This window comes from Benincasa hispida, chromosome 8 (assembly GCF_009727055.1).
Source record: "Benincasa hispida cultivar B227 chromosome 8, ASM972705v1, whole genome shotgun sequence".
Classification (NCBI taxonomy): Eukaryota; Viridiplantae; Streptophyta; class Magnoliopsida; order Cucurbitales; family Cucurbitaceae; genus Benincasa; species Benincasa hispida.
Window position 1 is genome coordinate 26,332,120 of NC_052356.1, and position 21,612 is coordinate 26,353,731.

The 21,612-nt window shown below is 34.7% G+C and overlaps 1 protein-coding gene across 2 annotated transcripts; it reads right to left on the bottom strand.

Annotated features, from left to right (window-relative positions):
• Window positions 1–1,537: 1,537 nt before the first annotated feature.
• LOC120083109 (mitochondrial pyruvate carrier 4) lies at window positions 1,538–14,238 on the bottom strand. 2 transcript variants are annotated; one of them, XM_039038666.1, is made up of 5 exons: window positions 13,691–13,934; window positions 11,460–11,558; window positions 11,172–11,224; window positions 2,774–2,847; window positions 1,538–1,816 (listed from the first exon to the last, which is right to left on the bottom strand). In XM_039038666.1, the coding sequence occupies exons 1-5, from the start codon at window positions 13,836–13,838 to the stop codon at window positions 1,771–1,773; spliced, it is 420 nt and encodes a 139-aa protein (XP_038894594.1). In that variant the 5' UTR covers window positions 13,839–13,934; the 3' UTR covers window positions 1,538–1,770. The 2 variants fall into 2 exon arrangements, with proteins under 2 accessions (XP_038894594.1, XP_038894595.1); XM_039038667.1 differs by lacking the exon at window positions 13,691–13,934 and adding an exon at window positions 14,037–14,238 and having other exon boundaries at window positions 1,552–1,816.
• Window positions 14,239–21,612: the final 7,374 nt, after the last annotated feature.

A 21,612-nucleotide genomic window follows, 5' to 3' on the forward strand; every position in this document is an offset into this window, starting at 1 on the left:
TCTTACAGTCTAAGAAAAACATTATCAAGCACAAAAAAAAAAAAGTATACTTCAAAATTTTTCTTTAAATTCATGTTAGAAGTTTATTCTTAGAATTTTGGTTTCAAATAAGAGATGGAGAAAAACATGAGAATGATGAGGAAATTAGAGAGAGGAGATTAACTTGAGAAAGGAAGAGGAGTTGAGAATATTGTGAATTTTTTTATCAGCTCAAGATAAAAGCATTATCAAGAAAAAAATAGATAAAATATAGTCTCTATTTTGATCGAGAAACACGTGATAATAGTGAGAAAATCAAAAGAAAAATCAACTTGCAAAAAATAGGGAATAAGGAGATATGGAGGAGGGATTGAGAATATTATGTGTTATTTTATGTGTGTTTCTTTTCTACCTTTTTTCTATTCAATAGCATCTACCAAAAACCATTCTCCAGAAAAGAAAAAAAATGTAAGTCCTTTAGCATACTTTATTTTTTCTAAATTCACATCGGGAGTTTTTACTTTTTTGAAGTAATTTAAGGTAAGAGCTTTATTTTGATAGAAAAATGCATAATGATGATGAAAAAATTGGGAAGAGGAAGATCAATTTGAGAAAATTAAGAGAGGGAGATATGAGAAGAATATTAGTGAGATATTAGGTAAAAATCGACTTTTTAATTTTAATTTCATCTCAAATTTAAAAGTTATATCACTGTGATTCAATAATAATGATTTTTCCCATTTAATTTCTTTTTATAATTTTATAGATCAAACAAAACATTTGAAATAAAAAAATTATCTATCCAAATTATACTTTTCTCAAACTAAAAAATATTAACATAAATATTAAAATTAAAATTTCAAGATTTGTGACAAACTAGTGCACAACGAAATTACAATTGCTTAAAGAATCTTTACGATTTAAATCACGCAAGAAGTCCATAAAACACTGAAATTCCATTACCATAACTTGATGATCCATTCAAAAGCAATTAAAGTTATATCATTATCTAACTTTTAAAAGTTATAGAATTAAAATGTAAAACAAATCTATATATTATTTATTTATTACATGCTCAAAAACTAATATATTCTAAAATTTATAATTAAAACAAGATTTCATGAATATTTGGCGTGTATTTTAACTAGTTAATTAAAAAGTAAATAACTAGGAATAATCTAGTAACTGAGTAATCTATTTCCTCTCTTTTTATTCATTTCCAAAAAGGTCACATATGCAAGTAGAATAATAAAATTTCTTGGTTCATTGGATATTTTATCTTAGATAATAACTACCTAGATTTCAAAATGTAAACATCTATAAAATCTCAAAAACTTGTGAAACAAATAAAAGCCTTTATAAAATCCCACCAATCGATTTCATTCCTGCATTTTAGAAATCCAATCAAGTGGGAATAAACTTTTTATTAACATTTTTTATTCCCATTTTCTTGAATTAGATTGCTTATATTCTCCATCAAGTTCAGATGGCCATTGAAATTTGAACCTGCATCTTCAACATGAATGTTACTAATGCACAATTTCCATAACTCATTCATTAAGAAGCGTTTCATTAGAGGGTGATGTTGCCTAAATCAAGATCTTATTTATTTTGTAAGAACAGTTTCAAGCATAGTTGCATAGCTACAAAAGTAAAATAAAGAAGATAAATTGATTCAAAATAAAGGGAAAGTCATGGATCCTTTGGTATAAGGTCAGATTAGGAGGGAGGAGCATGGAAAAGCAAGGGAAGTTCTGCTCATCAAAGAGGTAATTAAAGAATATTTCGTCATCATTCTTTGGCAGCAGCTACTTCCTCCTTGGAGAAATAGTCGTGCCTGATACAAAACATATGCGAATGATATGTAGAATTAGTAAAGAGAAAAGGGAACAATCACAATCTACCCTCCCAAAAAATCCAAAAAAGAACTCAGCAAAGTTTCAAGGTAAAATATAGTGGTTATAGCTTTCAAAACTCATTTTTCTAACAAGTAATTCTTTTAATTATGCTAATGAGGGCAGCCTTTTGTAATAATTGTTGTAGGGGTTAGGACACCACCTAACAAGAAAGCTCCACGGACACAAAGAAACACAAGAACATTCGAAGATAGAAATATATTGCAATATAAGGAAATTATAACATAACAATAGCCTCTTGAGGACTATCTCTCTATTCCAAAATCCCACCATGAAAACTCCTAAAACCTTTCCTACTTTGCTCCCAACTTACTCCTTTTATTTATAACAAAAACTCTAACAAACTCCCTATCTAATTACTAAAATATGCCCTTTCTCATAAACATAATAACAATCCTAACTAGGGGTCTCTCAGTATGATGTTTACTTTTTATACCATTATTTTGTGTGAATATATTAGGTTCACATTCAAGAGACTGTGAATGCAATGCAATGTATTTTGCAGCAAGCATGAAGTTGGCCTCGATGAAGTTGAAAGTGATTGGTTGCCATGAAACATAATCGCATTGCAGACCAACATGTCCTTAAGGAGGGTTCTTCCTTAGTTTTAAAAGGTTTCGAGGACTTTAATATTCAAAATTATATTCTATAACTATTTGCAAAGATGCACATGATTGGTGCAAAAGATCAAATAAAGAAGTTGAAAAATGCAAATAGCATATTTACTTGAAAATTAGGCTCCAAGTTGAAAAACGTTGATAACTTAAACGAAAAGCTTGTATCTATCCTAATTTTAGATCACAACAAAATCCACACACCCCACCAGGACCATGCTGAGAGATGTTTTTCTTTATGAGCCTAAAGAAGTGATGACTTACTGTATTTTTCTCGTCAATTGGTAGATACCAGTCCCTGCCATTGCAATGTTGACACTAAAAAGATTCCAGTTCTTCTGCATTTTTTAGAAACAAAAAAGATGTTCAGAGCTAGAAATTGTAGCCATTAGCTAAGATAAAATTTAATCCTACTAGTCGATCAACATACGTACAAGGATAATAGGAATTATGCATCAATTGACTTTTAATTTAATCATTTATTGTTTACATATGTTTTTTAACTACTGTCAAAGTCAAACACATAGTATTTGAAGACTTCTTTCTCTAAATCTACGATCTCTACCTAACCAAGAACCCAATCTGGCCAACCCTCCGACCAGGAAATAACCTCTGATGGTTGCTCTTCAATGGCTGGTGGCCCCTACCAAAGTCTTTGTCCTTTGAAAGGAAGAAATTTTCCATTGAAACCGACCAAGCTTACAAAGAAGCAGAGTTAGACACCAAAGATACCGGTCTTTCTCCTCTATTCAGTGGAGTTTCTAGCCTGGCTTTTATCTACCCTCAATAGCCTCATGGAATCCCCATTCAACCAAAAAATCTTTAAACAAAGGATATCATGTGGGTTGAGAAGTTATCGAACAGAAGAGGGCACTGTGCAGAGATTGCTAAGCTGGAAGGAAATGGGTGATGCACGAAGTTGATTTTTCTGGCAGTGAAAACAGGGAGGTTGGAGTTTTTTTTTATAGATTTCCCCCCCAACCACTACACTCACCTCCATTAATGCCCCTTCCCACAAAACTTTCTACAAATCTATCCTACCGACTGATTACCTACCACCATGCACTTTTGAGACCTGTGCACCACTAATATTCTTTTTCCTTCTGATCTTGATATTTCATCCTCGACTGAGAGCTCCCACAATCAAATGAAGGATACTCCCGCCATTGCTATGGGTCCCACCCTTTTAGGCTTGTGGCCAACAATATCTCACTGGCCATTAGCCAAGCTCATAAACCGATACCCATTCCACTAAATATACTTCGCCCAACTGCCTTTAAAAACCCACAATAGACCTCTCAATCCCACTGAACTAACCATACCTCTCTACCCTCCACCCAATTTGTCTTTTCAAACTCATACCCTGGCCCATCTCATTTCATAGAATAACCGTTTACCTGCTTTACTCAATCGAGCCTAGTTACTAATCACTTAACCTTACCAGACCCACTCGATACTGCTTTTGAACCTTAAATAAATAAATAAATAGGAAAAGAAAGAAACTATCTTCATTGAGTGGAAGAATGCCTATTTGTTACTGGGGACAAAGCACACCACTTCGAAGGAAACATATCAATTACACCCTAACAATCAGCCCTTTGACCCACATTCAGGCACTGTCTCTTCGCATTAATCTCCTTATTGCCCATCTCCTCAATCCACCATTCCTCCAAACATTTTTGGTGAGGATATGGGTTTTCATAGCTGATTTCCATCCGTATTGAAATAGGTTACAAACTGATTCAATCCCCCAACCATTGAGGACAATCCAATTTTGTTGATGAGATAGAGGACAAAGACCAGTCTTGACAAAGCCTTTGCAAGATAAAGCTTTGGAAGCAGGGCCTTTGTATAATGTCTATTCCAACTAAGTCTAAGCAAAATAGCTGTCAAGGCCAGCATGCTCATTAGAGAGCTAAGGAACCTTACATTTTCTGTTAACTACAAGGCCCATCTCACCTTGCAGTAGAAGCGTGCCCAGTCCACGATGATTATCCTTTCCTGGAATGCTCATGGCCTCAGCTCTTGGCATAAGAGAGCCCTCATCCAAGACTCTCTCCTCAGAATTAATCCTATTCCTACTTTTGTCCTCCTCCAAGAAACTAGAAGATGCGGTTGGTACGCATTATGTTAAATCACTTTGGAGTTCACGTCGCATTGGATGAGCTGCTTTGAATGCTTGTTTGGTTGGGGTATTTTTATTATGTGAAATAATCCTTCTACTGAGGTTATTAAAGTTATTGAAGGTCTTACTCCCCTACCCTTCATCTCTCCCTTTAGATGGTTTTTTGATTTCTGGCTTATTGGTATCTATAGCTTGAATAAGTTAGTCAATAGAGCATCTCTTTGGATTGAATTATATGACCTCTTCTCATCTTTGAACTCATCATTGGATTTCAAAGGAAGACTTCAATATGAGTGGATGGGCTTCTGAAAATTCGAAGGGTAAATCGAACATTAAGAGCATATACTTTATAACACCAGTACTCCGAAGAAATTGGCCTTTCTCCCCAAAAGGCGGATTGAGGAGTTCCTCGATCATAGCACCGACGTCTCTGTGACAAGCACTGGACATGCTGAAAGTTCAGAGAAAAGAGGTTGAAAAGAAGGATGTTATCATCTCCAATTGAGGGTCATTTGTAGATAAAGAGTTACCTCAATGAAGTCGGTTAAAATCCACTATGACGACGACTTTGAAAAACTTTGTTTAATAGGTTGTACAGTTGTGTCTTTGAGTTTTGAAGTATGTGGAAGGCAATTTGCCTACTTTGCAATTCGGTCTTGCAGCTGTTGTGATAACTGTTTGATTGTCTAAATTAACTCCAATTAACGCTGATTTTTTCCAATTTACTTTTTGTCCCGAGCACCATTCAAACAATTCTATGATTTTCCTCATATTATCAAGCATTTGTACATCATATTTGCAAAAAATCAAGGTATCATCCACGAATTGTAAGATAGACACATGATTAAGGTGTACCTAATAATAAAAAATGTCAACAGATGCCGTCTACAGATCCCCTAAATATTTTTCTTAAAATATTTTAAGAACGATGCAAGAAGAATTTACTATGAAGTAAAAAATGATTACTTCACACCATTAGCCCATTCTTTTGACTCCTGGCTCACAGAAATCGGGTCCAAGATACTTCAAGTTATGTGGATGGTGCACCACTCTTTCGACCATGTTCTTAGAAATTGGTGGGATAGCAATCAAATGAATGGATGGCTCATTCATGCTTTTATGCAAAAGTAAAGGCTCTAAAGGGAGTGTTAAAGGAATGGAACGGATCAAACTTTGGCTGCATCAAAGCACAAATGACAGAATTGGCAAATGTGTTAAAGGCTATTGCTATTCAAGCAGAAAATGAGAGCATTGATCTTTGCTATCGCAGGGGATGAGAAATAGCTTCTTTCATAGATTGATAATCAAGGAGAAAAACACTGTGATGGAGATTCTTTCTAGACAGTTTGGTAACAAATAGTGAAATTTGTATCCAATCGCAAAATCATTGATGCTTCTTTATTATCTAATGAGCTCATTGAAGAATACAAGAGCAAAAGAAGAAGGGAGTGATTATCAAGCTTGATATAGAAAAAATGGTTCGTTGACAATTCTTTGATAATATTTTGAGAGACAAGGGTTTGGCCATAAATGGAAGAAATGGATTCAAGGTTGTTTATCTTTGGCAAATTACTCTATTTAAATAAATGGGAAGATAATAGCTACATGGGGCCTTCACCAAGGTGATCCCTTGTCACCATCTCTTTTTATTTTAATGGTAGACTGTCTTAATAGAATGTTATCACAAGGGGAGGAATTTAAGACATCAAAGGTTTTGAATTAGATGAAGATAATTTATCAATCAACCATATTCAACTTGTAGATGACACCATCTTATTCTCTTTGTGTGACCATGAAAAGCGTACATCCCTTTTATCTACCATTCACGCTTTTGAAGAAGATTCTGGTCTCACTATAAGTCACCAAAAGACATAATTTCTTGGCATCAACATTCCATCAATCTTTTTATCCTCCCTTACTGCAGATTGGGGGTAGAGTAACATCATGACCAACTGTCTACCTTGGTTTGCCTCTGAATAGTAAGTAAGCTTCATTCCAATTCTTTTTGGGGGCCTATTATTGAAAAGGATGAAAGAAGACTCATGGGTTGGAATGAACCACATAACTCTCTATCCAATTTGCCTATTTACCTATTTTTGTTCCCCCTCCTTTCCAAGGCAGCAAACATTCTTGAAAGATATTTTTGTCATTCCTTATGAGTTATGGTATGGGTGCCAAGACAAGAAAAGGGTACATTTCAAAAATTAACACATTGTGAAGCTGCCTTTGAAGGAAGGGGGGGCTTAGTTTGGTTGACCTAAAGCTGAAGAATCAAGTTCTACTGGTAAAATGGATTAAGCATTTTTACAAGAAAAATGCAGGCTATGGAGGATTGTTAGAGCTGTTAAATATGGCACCATACACTTTGGATACAGATCAGGATCCAGTCAGCTTGATTATTCTATTGGATCTTGGAGATATATCATAAAACAACAAACCTCTGACAATATACCAATTCTTGTTGGTGATAGAAGTTCTACTCTATGGAGTGTTGTTAGTACCTTGTGGGACTTGGGTCTCAAAAGAAACTTAACAGATTTGTATATGATGCATGCTTTTGATTTGTTATCGTGCCGTGGTCTCCACCCTCTTGATTCTTTGAAGCAGTTTGATTCATTGGTTCATACACTCATCATACTTTATCAACTTGTTAATATAGGTACCAAAGTGACAAAATGAAGTCTCTGGGACTAGGAGTGATAACAAAACGACTGGCCTTCTTCCATTTTCTTTTAGAGTCTGTACCTCTGTTTAGACTTTTCATTTGAATTGCAATGTGCCATCGTCTGAATGAGTGACGATATCTTCTTTCATTTTCATATTTGATGATAAAAACTTGCATCCTCAAAGCAAATGTGATGTTAATGTTTGAAGGGTTTGCCATTTTTTCCAGTATAATTGCATCTGCCTGTTGTTGCACGGAAAAAAAAAAGGAAAAAAAGAAAAAAAGAGGAAAGAAGAAACCTAACAGAGTAGGAAACTGAGGAATGGGTTGTGCTATCATCTTACCTCCCACGCCTCACAGTAAGAAAGTATGCTGACTATTGGAGATGGTGCATAGATAAAAGCAAACCCTTCCTGGCAAAATCCCTTGCTAAAATTCACATCTTCGGCAACATACCATCATAAAGCAATCTAATCTCGGTTCTTTCCCTAAGAAATTTAAATTCTTCAATTGGGAATTCAGCCATGAATGCCTTTGCACTGTTGACATGATCACTCTTCTTGAAGCAGTCCTAATCAGTCACCCATTTAGCAAGGGAAAGGAAGTCCTATGGAATTGCTTCATTGAAGCATTTCTTTGGCATGCTTGGAGAAAAATCATCACATATTCGAGGATAAAGCTACCACTTTTGATGACTACATTTTTTTATCATTTATCTTACACAGCCCTCTCTTGGTGTAAACTATACCCCATCTTTCGTTCCTACATGAAAAAGAGATCCCTTTGAGAATTGGAGAGATCGAAGAAGGTAGCTTTCATATGAAAAAAGCATCTCAACTTCTGAGAGAACAACCAACAAGCAGAAAACTATCCAACAAAATATACTTCAAACGGATCATAAGGAAACCAGGTGCCACTGAACGCTTCTAGCAATGCGCTAATAGCCAAATTAACAAATTCCTCCTAAGAAACCTCCACTAGTTCTATCAAAACCAACTAATAAAACAACTGCGAACTCAGATAGACTAATTAACCCAACTCGATCAAATGAATTCTTCTTATCCAAAGATGAGAAATGTGGCAAACAACACAAAGACAACTTCCATGTAACACAAGCCAAACAAACCAACTACATCAACAATGCTAAATCCAAAAACTCCATACATGCAAGATCACGTACGACATAACAAGATCACTTGTCTTCTAAAAATTACAACACCACTGATTTCATGCACAGTTTTTCTCCGATGTTAATGGGAAAATTTCACGAAACTGCAAACCACTTGTTTCTATAAGAGCTGAGAATTTTCCAGTTACTAAGGATGGAGGGAGAGGATTTCCTAAGATCAGAATAGTGCCCAAAGATAGGTTAGAAGGAGAATTATCCTTTCCAGTCCCCTATTTATCATCTACGTGAGAGATACCAATGTTGTTTGAAATATTGCACATAACAAGGAATAAGTTGTTCACAAAATCCGCCCACATCCTCTAGATACACATCTTCTTTATGATTTACATTCTCAATAACATTTTGATTAATTGGATACTCCAATTTCAAACTACTCATACTCAGTGTTTTAAAAGGCGCGGCCGGGTGCATGCCTATGACTTTTTTTTTTTTTTTAATATAACTTAAATAGCATTTTAATATAATATATATATATAATTTTTTTAAACCTAATTGACATCATTATACTACCTATGTATGAATGACGGCTACACAAAAAATCAAATCTTATTGGACGGCTTGCTTGTTGCTTCTCCTTCATGGTTCCATCTCCAAGAATTCAGTAAGTCTTTTCTTCTTCTTCTTCCTCATCCTCTTCTTCTTTCTTCACCAAATCTTCTTCTTCTTCTGCCTCCTCCATTCACAATTTCTTAAAAAAAAAAAGCAGAACTTTTCTTCTCTTCTCCTCCTTCTTCTTTGATCCTTCATTCATGGTGGTTTCTTCAAAAGAAAAAAAATCAGAACTTCTCTCCTCTTCTTCATTCACGATTTCTTAAAAAAAAAAAAAAAAAGGAAAAAAAAAATCTAGACTCTCTTCTTCTCCTTCTTCTTTGTGTAAATAAACATGTATGTAGTATATATATATATATATATATTTATATTTTTTTATATATAGTGCGCCTCACGAAAAAAAGCCAGCACCTTTTTGTGCGCCTTGCACTTAGGCTCTAGAGGACCATTGCGCCTTAGTGCGCCTTGGGCATTTTAAAACACTAGTCATACTAATAATAGACTCTAAAATTGAATCCTCTACTCCAGTCACGCTAGAATTTGTTCCAATTTCTTTAGTCAAATTAATGACACCAAAGGATAAGATAGGAGACAAAAAAGAGAAGTATCTTTCCCTAAAACTAACAGATTTGAAGTACAAAGATTATAATCTTTTTTTGGATTTTCCATAAGTGTTGAAGACTCCTTTTTTCTTTGGAAAGAACTCAAAGGACCCATGCATGTTTCTTGAAGTAAAGCAGAATGTGGAGTTTGCAAGCCCTCAGAAACTGAAATCCTTAAGTTGGCAACACCCTTTTACGATTGTAGACAAAAGGATAAGCTTTATTGAATGAATTCTTAATCTCCAAACACATGGAGGACTTTCTTCTTGGGCCACGGAAGCCACCTTATCCTTCTCAAAATTGTTTAACCAAACATCCTTATTCTTCTCACAATTGTTCAACCAAATTCTGAACAATAACAATAAAACTTTGAATATATGCCCATTGACAATTGAGAGAGAATGTTCATGATCATTAATCAAACATTGTTTAATCAAAGATCAGAGAAGTTGGAAGATAAGGGCTGAAGTGAAGGCACATCATAGACCTTAGTTTGAATGAAAACACTTCCGAAAAGTCCCTTCGTAATTTCAATTGAAGTTAGAACGAAACCACAAAAATTTCCTCTAACTTCAACTTTCAACTTAGCCCAGCCCCCATAATGATGTAGATCTACTATGTTTCTCTACTGCCCATCTTTCAACTTTCATATGAAAAGAGCCAATATTTTCCAGTGTCCAATATCCCTAAAAATCCTCCCATCTTCCATTTGAAGCAACGCTTTATCATCCATAAAAGGGTTGATTCAGAGTTCCACATGAATCCTCAAAGGTACTATATATTTTTCCTAAAATATGACATAAAAATTAGTGATAAATACTATTACAGCCACATGTTCACACCAACAATCAATAGAAAACCAACCAAACCTTATCCCAAAGTAAACCTCAAAAATATCCACCTCAACTGGTAACTAATTACGAAGAGTGTCCTTTGAATTACAGATGTGAAAGTGATGGCCACTTTTTTCTAGCTATCCTTTCATTCACCATGTATGGTGGAAAATTCTTCAATGTTTCCACATGAACCTATCCCTCCTCTACTTAGAGCAGCAAGGATCGCACCCTTTCTTATGTGGCTCCTTGTTAAAAGACAAAGACAAGGTCATATGTCTCAATGGTATGAAAGCCACTTCTAAGAACATTTAGCTTACACCGAGGATGGTATCGTTTCGGATTCTTCCCCAAGGAGTTCTTTATCTGGAGTTGTGACTCTACCCCCTCCTCATTTCTTCCAATTGGGATCCTTTTAATAATTTGAATTCCTTGGAAGTTCAAATATCATTCACAATGATAAAATCATAGTTTCTAATCCTTAAAAAGAAAATAATAATAATAATAATAATAATAATAATAATAATAATTATTATTATTATTATTAATAATAAATTAAAAAATATTGAACCAACATGAGTTGAGAGCCTAACAATCTCTGTAATAACTATATTAAACAAAATATGGGTCATTCATATGGTCATATTATTATCACTATACATTTATGCGTTCATTCATCAAATCATTTCTTCAACTTACCGGTGTGATCACAGTACTGTAACGTGACCAGATAACTCCAGTGGCGGTAACAGCTGGATGCATATGATATGAAGAACCAAAGTCAATAAAGGAATTCTTCTAACTCAAAATCAAACTACAACAGAAAGGAAAATATGTTAAATTATTAATGTTCCTTCAAAATTGCAATACGAGTGCATGTGAGAAAAGATATAGGTGATAGAAAAACTAAGGAGGTACGAACTTTGCATGGTTTGAATGACCTTTTTTATCCCTTTGAATATCCAATGCCACAGAGAACGCACATACCTATTTGCTGAGGATAAGAAATTTTTTCTGGTGGCTTAGAGAAGTCAGCAATATTGGCTATACTGATACCCCACTTAAAGGTTGGTGCCCAGAAGTGAACTGTGTTACAAACATGATTTAGCTCGTAGCAATCGTGTACAGATGGCATATTTAGTTTAAAGAATAGACTGAAAAAATTGCATATCGATAAGAAGATCTAAATTATTACATATAAAAATTCCAGAGGAGCTACAGCAACAATAATATTACAAGACCACAAAAGATGATTGGTTTTTCTTTTTAATAATAGATAATATTATTAACAAAGAACAAAAAAGCAAAAGGACTGGGGCTGCGAAAAGAAGCAACCCTTCTCAAAAGAGATATTACAAAAGAAAGCCTTCCGATTGAGATTAGTAAAATATATTGTAATTAAAAATGAACTTTTAGCGACGGGAGCATCACTACATGGCCACAGAAGTTAATTTCATTCTAATACCACGCATTCCTACTAGAGATCATGCAATAAAATTTCTAGGTATGTCACAATAACCTTTTTAGATTAATGTAGGTATTGAACCACATCCTATTATCAAATCCAGTAGGTAAATCTCCCAATAAGGAAACATACCATGAGACATCAATCGAAACAAGGAAGAAGTCTTAACTTTTGTTATTTATTTATGAGTAAGAAACAATGTTATCAACTGAAAAAAGTACAAAGGATGTCATTATACTGCGATGAGAAGAATAAAGTTTCTTTTGATCCATATTATAAATAAAAATTCATGATTCAAACTTCAGATTAGGTAACCACTTGAAACATTTTAATACTACTTCATTGAAAATCACAAAATAGAAGGAAGATCTTGATTATATTTTGTGGGGTTGCTTGTTACTCCCTTTGGAGTCCACGCTTCAGTGTGTTTGAAGTTGTGGTACGTACTAGGGATTGTCCGCTATCGTTCTATGATCTTTGGAGATACTGATGATCTTTCCTCTTTGGGATAAAGGGACTCCTATGGTAGGCCTTTTTTTCCTTTTCCTTTTTTTTTTTTTTTGCTATCTTTTGGGGAGTGTGGCTCGGGAGGAAATTAGCATTTTTAAAGGAGTGGAGGGAGACTTTGGAAGAGGTGTGGGAGGTTGTGAGATTTAATGCATCTTTATGGGCATTCGTTAATTAGACTTCTTGTAATTATCAGTTTGGTATTATCTTTTGGATTGGAGTCCTTAGCTGATGACCCTATTTATGGGCTTGCCTTTTGTATCCCCTTGTATTCTTTCACCATTCTCAATGAAAATCTCTTACAAAAAATGACCAAGTAGAAAAATATGAAGGTAAAGGATGAGGCACAACAATATTACAAGCAAGTTCCACTCTCACGGGTAAATTTTTGAGTAAATTTCTTGAAAGCAATTTCCTAACTTGAGAATTACAGCCTTCGTGATGATGCATTGATGCCTACAGGTAAAGAACATGAAGAATGATGGCCAGTGGGCATTACGATGAGTTTCATTTATCATTGCTACAACCAAGAGCACTTAGTAACTTTATCCTCATCAAGAAGTAGAAGCTAAGAAACACAGACACTTTAGTTTTGCTCCAAAACTTGTTGGACGTACAACACACACTTGTTAGTTAGTGCAATAGATGTGTTAGATACTAGTTATACAAAGTCAAAGTAAGTTCAACATTTATTAGACATGCATTGAACACTTGCTAAGTATATTAAGTAAACACATATATGACAAAAATAATGATTTTTTAAAGTAAAATACATCCAACTAAATTTTTAAGTATACACATGTATAAGTTCATTGATTTTGAATTTCCTTCTTGTATAAAAATGATACATATTTTTCAAACATATATATTTTAATAAATGTGTCACTGTCATGTCCATGCCTAGATTTGAAAGAAAATGGCATGTTGTTGTGTCCATGTTGTATATGTGTCTCATATCTATATCCGTGCTTCTTAAAGCAAAACCACAATTCCCTATAAAACACATCCTCATCCACAAAACGATTTTTTGAGACTTTCATATCTCTTGATTTAAATATTTGCCTCTCCCTGAGATGTCATTATGCTTTAAATCTGCGCAAAGGTAATACGTTCATATCTAATCAAAGGTAACATTTTCCTCTCCTCGAGATCATTCACGAGAAACATTTGGGCTATGCTATGGATTCTAAATACAAAGGTAATAGGACTAATAGGGAATCCAGTTACATCCACGTAATAATTTCACCTTGACTGACTAATAGTTGCCAGAAACTCGTTTCGGATTTGGCACTAATAATTCTATTAAATTCTCTGGGCTTCATCAGCATTTCAAACCACCTGAAAATAAATGAACATCGGCTATCCGACCAAAGAATACATAATAAAATTAACATCGCAGCGTTACACTTCCAGATTAATTTAATCAATCAATCATATTGAAAATGGATCTATGGCGACCCAAATTCTTTTTAGAAAATGAGATGGTATGAGGAAAATCTAAGACTATGAGGAAAAAGGAGATACCATACTCCAATTTGATCCGAAAAGAACAACAATTACAACATCGATTGTGAAAGGTCGAGCAAACTAACTGGTTTTAGGGCCAGCAGGGTGGTTCCACAATGCTTGGAGCTTCGAAGCCGCCATAAATGCTCTTCTGCTTTATCCTCGTGCTCAAAGGCCCTTGCCACCAGCTTGAATTTACGTCTGAATCTGTTCAATCAAAAGAATAGTCGTTTTATAGAACTGGATTCTCGAGGCGGCCCAGTTGGTCAACGGCTGGGCGGGGTTTTGATATTCATCTATTGACTTTTTTACCTTTCTTTTTGTTTTAATATATGCTAAATTAATGAAAGAATGAGAATGCCTTGGTTAAGAATATTTCTAAACTTGTTAAAGGATGTTTGGCTCCTAACCTGAAAGTGTTTGACCGATCAACTTTAAATGTTGGTAGGGTTGAGGCAAAATTTAATGTTTCATTTGAAAAAATAACAAAAATGTTTTAAAATCATAAAAATAGCAAAACTAATTTAAATAATAAAAAATAATAATTAGTAAATGACAAACTACCCTAAAAACAACTAAATTAAGTGTAAACAAGAATTCAAAGCAATGCTTCAAAAACAATTCGAATACCACAAATACATTGTATCTAAACATTCTAGAAACATGTATTAAAAATCACCTCATATGATTCTTCATGCTTCTAGCTGTCAATAGGATGCGTGCATGCAAGGGAAGCCTACGACCAGGCGATAATGGTTGTCAAAAGCTTATGAATATCGACAACGATGGACTTCCTCCAAGGTGAGAGGAGAGGTGTAAGTTGTTGTCAAGGGAATATTTGAAGAAATTGCAACCTTTGGCCAACTTGACTAAACAAAGAGAAGACAAGCTTAGAAACCCTATTAGATTCAAGATTATGTTTGACATCAATCCCAGAATGTTATTATTGAAAACGATGTTCAAAGCATAAACAAAAGTAAGAAACATGCTTGCGAGAGACCAACAGTAACCTGATGGGAATGGTCGTTAGAAACTAACCGAGATGATGAAATTCAAGGGAGGATTGATGAACCAACGATGATAGACATGAAATTGAGGAGAAGAGAAAGATTTGATGAAAGGGACAACGACTAACTAAAAGAGAGAAAAAAAAAGAGATGAGATTTATGGGTTTTTGTTATTTTATTTTATTTAGATTGTTGAATAATAATAATATAATAAAGATCAAATTAATTTGATAAAAATCCTGTCTCTTATACACATCTAGATGTGTATAAGAGACAGGTATTGTATATATTATTGTAAGAAATTGAAAACAACCAATATTTTGATCTATATATTATTAGATTCAGTTTTATTTTTTCTTAAAAAAAAATACATATGCCTAGTTAAAAAAAAGAGATTTAACTAATTTATATTTACACAAATAATATAATTGTAATGCATAGTTATGAGATTTTTACCAACATATATTGTAATTGTAATATAAAATTATAGGTTATAATACACATTGACACATACAACGTAATTGTAATGTGAAGTTATAAGTCATCATTTTTGTGATTTTGAATTATAACAGAATTTAATATCTTCCTGATTTTTCTCTACCAATATATATTCAAATATATCTTTTGTTAATTAGATTTATTTTATTTTTCGATTTGCTTATACATTTTCTTATCACGTTGTAACCTTCTTTTGATTTGATTCAGTTTCATGTAATTCTTTTCAATTTTTTTATAAATTTTCTAAATTTTTGGATTTGAAATTTTTTAATCAATAAAAGTTTGGAATTTGTAAATTTTGAATTTGAGATAGAAAAGGAATAAAGTATATATAAATATATATATATAAGAGAATTAAACAATTAATTTCTTTTTTTTTTTTTTTTGAAACCCATGCGTCAGAATAAATTTAAATAGAATTTTAAATTCTAGATTTCCTTTTAAAATCTAATAAATTTTAATAGAATTTAAGTCAATAAAAAAAGTTTTTACATATATAGACACACACTAAAATAATAATAATAATATATCATGAGATAAACGTGAAAATTTTGGAAATTTGAAATAATTTATAATTAATTTGATAACAATATGTATAGAATAATGTCTTTTTGGATTGATATGAGAAAAAGTGTTTAAAAAAAATTCATTTTTATTTAAACACTTTTGATAAAAATTGATCAAAATACACTTAAAAAAACTTTTTAAGTAATTGCCAAACACTCAAATTTCTTCCAAAATGATTTATTTTTAAATTAAATACTTGAAAATGTTTTCCAAACACACCTTAAAATACAATTAAATGTGGTGACAAATATTTAAAATAATTGTTGATTAGTAAGATAAAATCAAATTTGATAATAAAAGATAAATTCAAATTTAAATTTGGGAGAGAAAATAAGGAAGATATTGGTTTATTTTGAATCAATTTGAGAAGTAGTTATCAAAATCTAGTTTGATAATAAAATATAAATTCAAATTTCAAAAGGAGCAAAAAATTCAAAATGGTGCTCATTTTAAGTTTTGGCAAATCTATTAGGTTATAATATGTTAATTTACGCTGGACCAATTACACTGTATTTTTATCTCGGTTGTTAATCAACCTCTCCACTTACACTGTATTTTTATCTTGGTTATTAATATTAGTGGATTTGATTTCCCACCAAATCTAAAGATATATTATAAATTAAAATCAAAATGGTGATAAACAAGTTAAAGATGGATTAATTCGGAATATTTTTTGAAAAGTGGTTAAATCAAATAAAATTTGATATGAAAATGCTCATTCAAATTTCAAATGGGAGAAAAACCTGACACTTTTATCTCCTAAATCCGTTAGGTTGAAATCTCAGAACGATTCCCATTGTATTGTATTTCTATTGAAAATTGATATAGGGTCTCATAATAGAAGATTACATTTACACTGTATTTCTATTGAGAATTGATACACGGTATAACAATTACATAGTAATTTTTAAAGTTGTTATGTGACCATACTAAGGGCAATTTGTGAAGGAACACTTAACGAAGAGCATCCATGAGCGCGTTCGGATCTTTCCGATTTTATTGTGACCAAAATACAACACATACATTCTAACAGATAGTTATGCAATTTAACACTAATTAACGACATGCTTTGATAAATAAAATACAAAGGATTGAGTTCACATACCAGTTGAAGACTCTCCTCAAACTCGAACTCAACGCAGCAGAAGAACCTCTATGAACTCTATCGTCCAGCAAAATAGTCGGCTACGCAGCATGATCGTCTACACGAATGATAGCAACACGAACAAGCACAAACAAGTAAGAAGTGGGGACGACACCACCAGTTGGAACCCTTGGTATTCTCGGAGTAAGAATCCAAGTCTTTGGTGAATTTGGTAGAGGTCGGAGGAAAAGCTGATTGTGTACACGATAAACAAGTGGGAGAGAAAGCTATCGTATAACATAGTGCTTATCGTTTAGACAAAGCTACATGATCGTGTAGGTTTTACTAAGCGATTGTCTAGTAATAGGTAAATGATTGTTTAGAAAATGCGGCATGCTAGGCGATTGTTTAAGAAAGCTAAGCGATCGTTTAGAGAAACGTGTGCGATCATTTAGACACAGGTGTGCGATCGTTTAGACGATGAGACTCTATCATATAGGCTCTCAGCTAGGCGACCGATGCTTTTTCACGTTGATTGTGAATTTTTACTAACATTTTGCCAAATGAAACAAAATTTCATTTTATTTTTCGGTTACCATAACCGAATACGACTTCTCCCATTAATGCACAATTGAGGAGAATATTTTGGCCAATTATCTCATAATTAACCAATTTAATAATAAATGAATATAATCATATTATATTCTTACCCTATAGTTTGATATCACATATCTACTATAGTAATTTCTCCTCCATTTGATATAAATCATATTTATATCTAATTTCCTCCAAAAATAATGTATCTCATACATTTATCCAATTATATCATATATAATTAACTAGTTCAATTATATCATATATAATCGAACTCCCTCTTGTCAATTTGAACATTTCAAACTGATCCAAACACTGATTCTCGACTTTATCCAAGCTACCTAGTGGACCTTATGAACCTGTGGCTCGAAGCTCCAATGGTACGTGAATAGTTGACTAAACTCTTTAGCCACGAGATCCACCATCCGTTAATTGCCAGACATTCCACTAAAGACCAATAGCTGAACTCTTCTTACCACAGATATATTTCTGTGTCCATCGGATATAACCAATCATGAGTACGATGACCTTTCACATATGCTCATAAGTACAGTTGGGCCAATTTACCATTTTGCCCTTGTAGTTAATCTCATTTCTTAAGTACCACTGATTTCTCTAATGAACAATACAATATAGTTCAACTATGTGTGAACACCTCTCAGGCCAAGAGAAGGTGTGTGGCGCCACATTGTTCAAGCCTTGGAATCGGCCTTAAGGGAGCTATCTATCTACTTGCCCCTGCTTTGGGGAAGGAGTGAATTTCATCTTGTGTAGCTAAGTTCTCAATTCCCAAATCAGACGAATCCTCAAAATGGTAGGTTTGAATCGGCGACCTGGCCACTCGCACCATACAAATCAAAGGACCACCCTCAATGGTAGGAGTTCCCAACTCACTCAGGATTGAGGTCATGTTACCTATGGTCATCCTAGTGAAGTGAAGTCTCTATCATGAACGGTGTTATATAATGAGATGTTAACACTTCATGGTCAGGTCTTATACAAACTCTTTGTATAGGACGCTCCCGCTTGCATGTCCCTATACGAATGATCAGGATCAGACCATCTGTGACAAGTCACAACTCTTGTGAACATTCCACAAAGCGGACCGTATCTGTAGCGTTACCAGGATAAGGTTTCCCTCCTATATCCATATACTACAGACCATTTTAGTTATCACTCAAGACATGATCCACTTGTATATCACCACATACATGCTTAAGTTACATACAGATAACCAGAGATTTTATGTTTATTGGTTTGTAGTAAAGCAAATAAAATGTGAAGTAAATATCATATATTATACAACACAAGCGTTCGTACAAACTGTTTACAAACTACGAGACATGAGACTTTAGGGCATCAAACCCAACAATCTCCCACTTGTCCTAAAGCGAAGTGGGGTGTACATAAAACTAGTACAAAATAATCAACTAGGGCATAAAAGACCAGTACAAGAAAATCTTCCACTTTCTCTAGTATAGCCGTAGGCAATCTTGTAGACCCATGCTCTGTAGGTGACTCTCAAACACTATAATCATGAGAGCTTCCATAAATAGTTCAACAACATTGTGCTCCGAACCAATCTTCGTGACGATCACATCCCCTCGATGCACTATCTCGCGGATCAGATGATACTTCCACTCTATGTGTTTGTCGCGCCTGTGACTTTTAGGTTCTTTGGAGTTTGTCACTACCCCACTATTATCACAATAGAGGATAATGAGCCTAGACATATCTGGAATAACTTTCAGTTCTGTCAAGAACTTCTTGAGCCAGACGACATTCTTAACAGCTTCGCTAGCTACATGTACTCCACCTCCATATTGGAGTCGGTATTGCACCCCTGCTTAGTGCTCCGCCACACTATAGCTCATCCATTAAGAGTAAAGACTGACCCTAATGTGGACTTGCGAGAGTTCTTATCAGTGTGAAAGTCAGAATCCGTGTATCCAGTAAGGATCAAATCCCTAGATCCATACACGAGCATGTAGTCCCTCATCCTCCGAAGATACTTGAGGATGTTTTTCACTGTGGTCCAGTGACCCTGGCCTGGGTTAGATTGATACCTACTGACTATGCCCACAACATAGCAGATGTCTGAACGAGTACAAAGACTCGTGTACATCATCAAACTACCAATGACAGACGCATATGGGACTCGTCTCACCTCCTCAACCTTCTGAGGTGTCTTAGGACACATGTCCTTAGACAAAGTGTCTCCATGCCTGAACGACAGTAGGCCCCTCTTGGAGTCCTGCATCGAGTACTTGAGCAACATCTTGTCAATGTACGATGCCTGAGACAGTGTTAGCATTTTGTTCTTACGATCCCGAAAGATCTGTAGACTTAGAAAAAACTGAGCCTCTCCCAAATCTTTCATTTGGATTTGGGTCGCTAACCAGTTCTTAACTGCAGTCAGTAAACCTACATCATTCCCAATAAGTAGTATATCGTCCACATACAACATTAAGAAGACTATTGAAGCGTTGATGATCTTCTTGTGGACACAAGGTTCATCAACGTTTTGGTAAAAACCATACGACTTGATCGCAGTATCAAACCGTATGTTCCAAGATCGAGACGCCTGTTTCAACCCGTAAATGGACCAATTCAGCTTGCAAACCTTTTGCTCTTGACCTTGGGCTATGAATCCCTCGGGTTGCACCATATAAATGGTCTCCTCAAGATTTCCATTCAGAAAGGCTATCTTGACGTCCATTTTCCAGATCTAATAATTATAATAAGCTGCAATGGACAGGAGGATGTGGATCAACTTTAACATGGCAATAAGCGAGAAAGTCTCTTCATAGTTGACTCCTCTACCTGGGTATAACCCTTTGCCACAAGTCGAGCCTTGAAGGTCTGTACCTTCCCATCAGCACCCCGTTTGTGCTTGTAGATCCATTTACAACCTATAGGTCTTACCCCATCAGGCTGATCTATAAGATCCCATACTGAGTTGAAGTACATCGACTCCATCTCAAGATCTATGTCTTTGACCATTCATCCTGGTCAACATCCTCCATTACCTTCTGATAAGACAATGGATCCTCCTGTCTCTTATACACATCTAGATGTGTATAAGAGACAGCAACATGACTTTACTTTATGGATTGTTCTCCCTTATATGATCCTCCTCTAGGAAAGTAGCATTTGTTGAAACAAACACCCTATTTTTCGATGGATCATAAAAATAACCCCCTCGTGTACCTTTGGGGTTCCCTATAAAGAGGCATAACCTCGACCGTGGTTTTAACTTCTTGGGATTAGCCTCAAGCACGTGTGCAGGGCAACCCCAAATGCAGAAGTGACGTAAACTAGCTTTACGCCCGTTCCACAACTCCAAAGATGTTCTCGCAACACTCTTGAAGGGAAGACAATTGAGTATGTATACCGTAGTCTCCACTCCGAAATTCCAAAATGAGTCCGGTAAGGAAGCATAACTCATCATCGAACGAACCATGTTCAACAAGGTTCTATTTCTCTTCTCTACTACACCATTCTGCTGAGGTGTACCCGGCGCTGAGAGTTGGGAAACGATTCCATGTTCTATCAAATAGTCCTGGAATCTCGAGTCCAAAAACTCTCCTTCTCGATTCGATCAAAGTGTTTTAATCCGTCTATCCAATGCTTTTTTTTTTGTATAAAGAAGTAGATATGCGATAATAGATAATAATAAAATGATGAAAGTTCATGAAGTAATGATGCAGGAAAAAGGATATTCAAAAGGGTCGTGTCCCTGATGAGGTTGAGTCATATATCAACTCAGGGACCGCTTATTCCAAGCTGGGCTTTTTACATCCACTGCGACTTTTTCTTCTTTTCCTTTGTCCTCTAGAATTTTGACTGCTTTAATCCGGAGCTTTTCCCCATTAATGTTCATCACAATCTCTCCTTGCGTACATCAGTTTG